Below are 8036 nucleotides of genomic sequence, written 5' to 3'. Positions count from 1 at the left end.
AGTTCTTTTGGGATTAATTTTTCTCTATCAAAATCATTGGTATGTACAGGAATCCATCCTCTGGCCTCTGCGACTTCTTTGGCAGGAACACAAACTTTTCTCACAATAATTCGGTTCTTTGCTGAGGCACTATCGATATATGTGGTCTCCATGATACATAATTCCTCCCCTGTTGGCCTAAGCGGGCCACATCTGGGCGATTGTTTCTTTCAGTTGGTGCAATTTTTGGCAATATTTTCTCTTTGATGGTGTCCATCTTTGACGCGTTCTAAAACAATACTGAGTCAAGCAATCACCAACCTGTCTAAAAAGTTTTTTTAGTACGAAATCTTGTTTATCTAACGCTTATAGCGTAACCTAATCTCACTTATACGCCGTGAGATACAGATGACTAAAGCAATTCATTGTAAAAATAATGAATCTCATTTTACTAGACGTGCTAAACATATACACTAAGTCTAGCTATAATCAGTGACCGAGATCGGGATCAATTCCTACCGAGCCCGAAGTTCTTAAGGCGGCTCGGTGCTGTGCAACAATATTTTGCGAATTTTTTTCTCCAAAAAATTGATGGATCAGGGGGTTCGATTCCTATATCCTCCCCGGGTCACGGTTTTCTCTCTACGCATCTGTTTGTACTACTTTATGACAAATAAGAATAAAAATTGTTGCTCGTGCGCGTTTCGAGTCATTTGCGAAACCGCATTTTTTTAAGTTATCATTTTTTCGCTTTGTTCCACCTTACCCACTTTTTGTTACCACATTTCTTCACCATCGAGTAGAAAACAAAATATATATACTTTTTATTTGATGCAAACACAACAATTCATTATACATACATACATTTATACAATGCCTTTGTATACATACATACATGTAACTATGAGTATTTATCTATAATATTTTACAAGCATTTCGTTAAGATTTTATATTATTTTTACAACAACTTTTTTCTAATCAATCGCACATAATATTTGTATATCTTATATAACAGCTGGCGTATATTTGAAAATAACTTGTTTTAACCAAATACATATGTATATGATCATCTTCATTATTCGGGTTGAACCTATTCTTCCTGATGTTGCATATCTTAAGTCTCATTTTTCCTTATTCATTAACCCACTTTGCCACGCGCCTTGGTCTCCTCCTCATCTCAGTAGTGATTGCGACGCTTGTTCGAGGGGCAATACTCGGCATATTCCTCCCAGGTGCAGCCGACCTTAGTGCAACACTCATTTGTAATCGAGGGCGCATCGGCGCGTCGTGTGCGCAACAGCGTGTTGACATAATCCAATTTCAGCCAGGTACGTGCGATGGCTAGTAAGATATGAATTGTTAGGATTTCGTATATTATATTACCTTTTTACCTACAATATTTATGAATAGCATAATATTGGTAAAAAGATAGACTCTCTACTCACGTTTGCTCCTTTTATGCATTGCTTCATCGTCCGTACGTTTGCGATTGCGTCTTGTCAGTCGATAAATGTCCTTCTCACAGGCCCAGAACAGTTGACGTATCAATTTGTCGCGACAGCGTGAATGTGTCTCCTGATGCCAGACATTTTCCCAATCCGATTGTGATCTATAATGGTCAGAAACAAAAATAATTTGTGTAATTAGCTATTTTTTGGAGAATTTTTAAATCGCCACCAAATGGCTGATGGATTTTATAAGAATAAGTTTCGGAGCCTTATTTAAAAGCTTATCGAAGGATAAACACTTTTAATGTGATATTCGGTTTTACAATCCCATATTGTACACTATTTTTAACAACATATTTGGACCAAAGCATAACATAGATTTTTCATAAAAAATTGACAGAGCCAGTATTGGTTCAAGCATTTTTTGATCAATAACTTGGAGAACGTGAACATAGACCGTAATCTTTATATACATTGTGACAAAAAAGTACCCGAAGATTGTAAATAAAACGCAAAATATTTAATTATTCATCAATATTTATTTCTTCGTCTTCAAAGTAATATCCATCAGATGTAATACACTTATGCCAACGATTTTTGCAGTCCTCGAAATACTGCTTATAAGCACTTTTTGGGATGGCCGTCAGCATCTTCAGCAAGTTTTGTTTTATATCATCGATCGACTGAAAAAGGGTTCCAATCCGATGATCGTAGACTTTTTTGCATCTCAAACTCATAAACCCATGTCTCATCGGCAGTTATAATGCTTTCTAGGAATATGTAATCGGTATTAGCACGATTAAGCATGTTCAAAAGGACCTGTTTACGGTACTCTTTTTGAAAAAAAAATTCAGCTTTATCAGGACGAGTCGATCAAGAAAGCGTTTCATATAAAAAATATATACCAAAGTCATTAGAAAAAAACTCCCGAGAGATGTGGAGCTCTCTTGCCATCGCTCAAATACTTGCCTGACGATTTTCAAGCATCATATCCTTCACGTTTCTAATATTTTCATCAGTTGAAGAGGACGAAGGTCGTTCAGAACGAGGCATGTCTTCAACGATCTCTCGACCGTCTTTGAAGGCTGTATACTCTATTCTCAAAAATCGATCGATTTTTTTATCGTCTTATTAAATTTTACAACACCTCTAGAATATTGCCCTAAATATTCAAGTTGATCCGGGTAATAGTTTCGGAGATACAGCCTTGAGGACTTGTACGCTCGAGGCTAGCTTGGCTAAGTGCGCCGTCTTTAAACCCGTTTTTCTCGAAACTGTGTTCTTTGATGTCGGTTGGCCAGATTTCTCAAGAACTACTCAACCGATCTCCATTAAATTTTTCACAGGTCTTTGAGACAATTCTTAAAGACTTGTACGAAGAATTTTTTTTAATTACAACTATTTGAAAAACAAAAAAAAAATATCGCGAAATTTTCACTGAAATTTTAATTTTTTTTGCAAAAATATCTGCCAAAAATCTAATTTTCAGTTTTTTTTTCCTCGTTCAGGTTTTTTCCGAGTGATCACCGGAAATGGCCTCGATATAAATTTCGCTCAAGAAAAACCTTTCAGACAATTTTGTATTGCTAGACTCTGTGTTGTTTAAGAACGCGTCAAAGATGGACAGAAACAAAGAGAAAATAAGCCATATTTTACAGTTTTGATTAAATAAAGACGAAAGTCCAGTATGCTGTAAATGGGAATAGCGTTTTCGGTTCAGATTCGGTGCGAAAATGAGCTTTGAACAAAAAGTCAACATTAAATTTTGTTTTAAAATTGGTAAAACTTTTACTGAAACATTTCAATTGATGAAACAAGTTTATGGCGATAATTGCCTATCCCGTAGCATAGTGCACGAGTGGTTTCAACGTTTTCAAAGTGGTCGTGAGGACATAACGATCACATGAGGGCCAATCAAAATCCGTGATCATCGGAAATTCCATCGAAACTGTCCGTGAATTCATCAAAAATCAGCCGAAACCTTCATTGAAATTCATGGAAATGGAATTGAACATCTCCGAAATATCGATTTAGCGCATTTTGACCGAACATTTGGGCTTACGAAAGGTGTGTGCACGGTTTGTTCAGCACACATTGACTGACGACCAAAAAATGCTCAGAATCCAACATTCGATTCGACGCTTGTGACCGATTATTTGACCAAAATCAAAAAATTACATTTTAACCATTAACCACTCCCCGTATTCACCTGATATGGCACCGTGCGACTTCTTCCTTTTCGGAAAAATGCATTTGCCTATGAAAGGAAAGCTTTATGCAGACGTAGAGGCCATTCAAAAGGCTTGCACCGGCATACTGGCGGCCATACCGGCCAACGAGCTACAACACTCGTTCGACATGCTTTTGGACCGTGTAAAAGCTGTATTGAAGCAGAAGGAGACTATTTTGAATAATGATTTTGCCGAAAACACCATTTGTTCTGTTTTTTTTTAGTCCTGTTTACTTTGGAACGCATCTTGTAATATATTGATTTCCTCAAAAACCTTACCTTTCCCGAAATAAGAGCTCCAAACCCTCTTCGGTGTGTATGGAGTCCACTTGCAAGAAATACAGTAACAAAAAGCATAGAAACAAGCTGCTATTCAAAATACCGGGGGTTGGTAACATTTCAAAGCGAAAACCGAGTGTTTTCCTGTTTACAATTAAACCGCAATGTTAACGGAAACCAAAATTCACTGATCAAGAAGCACACTTGAGCACAATACAATTCACTACGCGGACACAAGCTGCTCCAAGCGGAGTGGAACTGCACAACTGGACGAGTCGACGGCAAGGCGTAAACTGATTTCCCAACAGCCAGTGCGACAGCGTTTTGATTTCTAACCCGCAACCCATACTTCGAGCGGTTAAGCCAAATGCGCAGGTTGCCTGAGATTTAAAACACCTGCAACTCGGTGCACGGGTGTGCGGCAGTGTGTGGTGATGGCGGTGTTTCTATGCTGCCAGGACCATATGATATTTGAAATTACGACTTTGGAAGACACCTAGTTATCATAGCTGTTGTTATGCCTGTTGTTGTACTTAATGTTGTTGTTGTTGAGCGCATGTTAATTTTGGCTTCGTTTATTTAATTTTATAGCTCTTTGTATTTGAACCAACGCTTACAAACACACACGAACACTCACACCTATACATTGGCACATATGTATGTTTGTATGTATGTACTTATAAGCATATGACTCTGTGGCTTTCAACCGATCTAATGAAGACATATCTAACGCTCACACAAATACAATCCGTTGTATCTGTTTAATTCAGTTGTTGTTGTTGTAGTACGGTGTAAATTAGGCACTGATAGGGTTGTGCTTGGACGCTCGCACTATCGCATGTTCATATTCACCTGTGTATGGATGTGTGCGTGTGTGTGCTTACCGTCGTCCATATGGAAAAGCGCAAGCAATGAATTCATTTGTTTTCCTCACGCGCAAATATATGCGAACGCGAACAAATATGCTCACACACCTACACACACACACACACAGACGCATGTGTGCACTGGCATCTAAATATACTCAACTCATTTGTGGACAAAAACCTGTTGCTTATATTTGCGCCATTTCATTGTTTTCTAATAAACACCGTAAAAATCTGACAGCACAAGCGTGTAAGCGTTGTTCATTAGCTCCAGGCGTCGGCAGTGTAAATTATTGTATCCATCGCAGCCCTACAGGAATAATTTGCGATTGTGCAGCAAGTGGCTATGAAGTTCTCAGCCTCAGACATTTCGTTTTTAGAATTTTTTAACAAATCTCAGACGAAATATAACCAATCTTGAAAGTAATGGTTATTTGTTTCTTCAGTACTTCTATCTATCCCTTCTTCATGCCTTGATGATTGCTTTACTGATTGGGCTTCCTTCGATAAACCCTTGCGAAACTTTAAAATTGAGCAGGGATCCTATTAACTCCACAGGAGTGATCCAATCTGCTTTTTAACCTTTAAATGTAAATACATAGTTTAATTTTTTCTGCTGATTCTAGAAATTCATGGCCACCACGGCCACGCTTGCAGAAGTCCAGACGTTGAACCCAATTTTCGACGATTTTCTAGCATAAATCGGCCGATACTGCTGCAATTTCACGTTCGTACGAAGTTCATCAATCATCGCTGGCTAGTTGGCGTAGACCATAGACTTGACGTATCCATTTCGTGAGATAACACGTCATTCAAACTTGGTTTTCAATAAATCGATTGTGACATTTGCTGTGTGGCTTGTGTCGTTATTACATATTAGGTTATCATTGAGCGTTATCGATTCCCATACACATTAAAATGCCGGTGATGGAAGAAGTACGGGCCAATAACGCCGCCGGTCCATAAACCGCACCAAACGGTAATTTTTTCATGATAAAATGGTGACGTAGCACTTTTAAAGTTGAGGCCACTGACTCCGAATTTCGATAGTAAATTTCAATAATTTCGACTCGTTGTTAGATCGTATATTTTTCCATGATGATGGAAATGGCAAACCTTCTTCTTCTTTACTGGCGTAGAAAACGCTTACGCGGTTATAGCCGAGTTAACAACAGCGCGGCAGTCGTTTCTTCTTTTCGCAAGGTGGCGCCAATTGGAGATTCCAAGCGAAGCCAGGTCCTTTTCCACCTGGTCCTTCCAACGGAGTGGAGGTCTTCCTCTTCCTCTGTTTCCCCCAACGGGTACTGCGTCGAATACTTTTAGAGCTGGAGTGTTTTCTTCCATTCGGACAACATAACCTGGCCATAGCCACTGTCTTTTAATTCGCTGAACTATGTCAATGTCGTCGTATATCTCGTACAGCTCATCGTTTCATCGAATGCGATATTCGCCGTGGCCAACGTGCAAATAACCATAAATCTTTCGCAGAACTTTTCTCTCGAAAACTCGCAGCGTCAATTTATCAGATGTTGTCATCGTCCAAGCCACTGCACCGTTTAGCAAGACGAGAATAATGAGTGACTTGTAGAGTTTAGTTTTGGTTCGTCGAGAGAAGACTTTACTTCTCAATTGCTTACTTAGTCCGAAGTAGACCCTGTTGGCAAGAGATATGTCTGATGCTGGAACAGCTCTGGAAGGTCATTTGCCGAAAAAATTCATAAAATAATTGAAATCGTCGAGTTCGATCATGAAAGCTCTGCTTCCATTGCCCAGGAGTTAAACATGGCAAAGAAAACGGTTTGGAACAATTTCAATAAGGCTCGCTACAACAGAAGAAGAACAAAAAAACCTCATAGACTGAATTTGCAATTGCGAGCCGATGCTGAAACGATGTAAAAACGATCCATTTCTGAAGCGATTAGTTACAGGATTAAGTGGACTTACCACAACGTCAAGCGAGAACGGTCGTGGTCCAAATGCGATGCCCAAGCCTGAATTGACAGTCAGAAAGGATTTGCTAAGTGTTTGGTGGAGTAGCGGGGAAATATATAGGTACTATGAACTGCTCTCCTACGGTTGAATTCTCAATTCAAACCTGTGCTGTCAACAATTGGACCGTCTGAAGGTAGTAATCGCCCGGAAGCGACCAGCTTTGGTCCACAGTAAAGGATTTATATTCCATCAACGACAACGACAGGCCACACATATCGATGGTGGCTCACCAGAAGTTATGGAAGTTATGGAAGTTTTGTCGGAAGCTTCTTATGCATCTACATTATAATTCGGCAAAGACACCAAATGATTTCTACCAATTCCTGGCTATGGCAACTTTGCTGGTGAATAATTCACCTCAAGAGAAGCTTGTGAAAATCAACTGTTCCGGTGTTCTGAAAATAGGCACGAGGATCCCTATCGAACAAATCTATGCATATTTCATAAATCGAACCATTCTAAAAAAAAGAACATCTTATTACCAAATCTTATATATTTTTTTGCAAAAAATTGAAAACGCTTCGTTGAAAATCTCTGCACTTCGAGGAAAATATATGGGGAAATCTCTAAAGTTGTTGAAAAATGCCGAATATTCGGCTTTCTGGCTACTTATAAGCAACCAATGGTTCTGTTTAGGCAAGGAATTCGTAAAATACATTTCAGTTTCATAATTGACGTATTCACTACAGGCAATCTACAGTCACTAACACGCACACTTAAATTATGTCGACTCTCCGCATTGAACGACGTCAGCAACAAGTTGCAAGCTTATTAGCCACCAGCTTATATCCACATCCCGTATATACTTACCGTCGACGCTCTGTTTGCTTTCGTATTAACCTGTTTATAAATTCGCATAAATTGTACAATATTTGCACAGTTTCAGTGTATTCCTGCTACACTCCCACACCTGCAGCGCCGCTTGTTTATTGTTTAGTTTAACAAAATGTATGGCAAATATGCTGAAAAAAATCCACCAAATAAAATATGCAGCAACATTCATACTCGTGCGCTTGCACTCGAAACACTCTAACGCGCCCTGAAATGCACACACACGCATACACGGGTTCAATTGGCCAATTTGTGCCACACAATGACGCACTTGATACTCCCGTCGTTTATCCGCTTCAGCAGCTGAGCATCGGCTGCAGCCTCACAGCAGCTGAGCGCCATTTCAACTGCGCAGCAAAAGCACTTTAGTGAGGTTATGTTTTCGTTTTTGCTGTTTATGCTTTTTTTCAA

General features: G+C 39.3%; 1 protein-coding gene and 1 long non-coding RNA gene across 3 annotated transcripts in view; one reads left to right on the top strand and one right to left on the bottom strand.

The window, feature by feature from the left end:
- The window catches only part of LOC126759729 (uncharacterized), a 170353-nt gene that overhangs the window by 13116 nt on the left and 149201 nt on the right, over positions 1–8036 (top strand). The window lies entirely within an intron of this gene.
- Positions 477–4195, bottom strand: LOC126759725 (probable insulin-like peptide 7). The gene is made up of 3 exons (XM_050474767.1): positions 3937–4195; positions 1425–1588; positions 477–1320 (listed from the first exon to the last, which is right to left on the bottom strand). The coding sequence occupies exons 1-3, from the start codon at positions 4053–4055 to the stop codon at positions 1157–1159; spliced, it is 447 nt and encodes a 148-aa protein (XP_050330724.1). The 5' UTR covers positions 4056–4195; the 3' UTR covers positions 477–1156.

The sequence above is a fragment of the Bactrocera neohumeralis genome, chromosome 5 (genome assembly GCF_024586455.1).
Source record: "Bactrocera neohumeralis isolate Rockhampton chromosome 5, APGP_CSIRO_Bneo_wtdbg2-racon-allhic-juicebox.fasta_v2, whole genome shotgun sequence".
NCBI classification, from domain to species: Eukaryota; Metazoa; Arthropoda; class Insecta; order Diptera; family Tephritidae; genus Bactrocera; species Bactrocera neohumeralis.
This window is presented reverse-complemented; position numbering and strand designations above follow the sequence as displayed.

What these genes read in the sequence shown, in the direction of transcription:
- LOC126759725 (XM_050474767.1), bottom strand. Translation starts at nt 4,055, where the DNA reads ATGTTACCAACCCCCGGTATTTTGAATAGCAGCTTGTTTCTATGCTTT. An exon ending in GAGCTCTTATTTCGGGAAAG is followed by an intron (nt 1,589 to 3,936) that starts GTAAGGTTTTTG and finishes TGACCATTATAG; the next exon opens with ATCACAATCGGATTGGGAAA. An exon ending in AATGCATAAAAGGAGCAAAC is followed by an intron (nt 1,321 to 1,424) that starts GTGAGTAGAGAG and finishes ATATCTTACTAG; the next exon opens with CCATCGCACGTACCTGGCTG.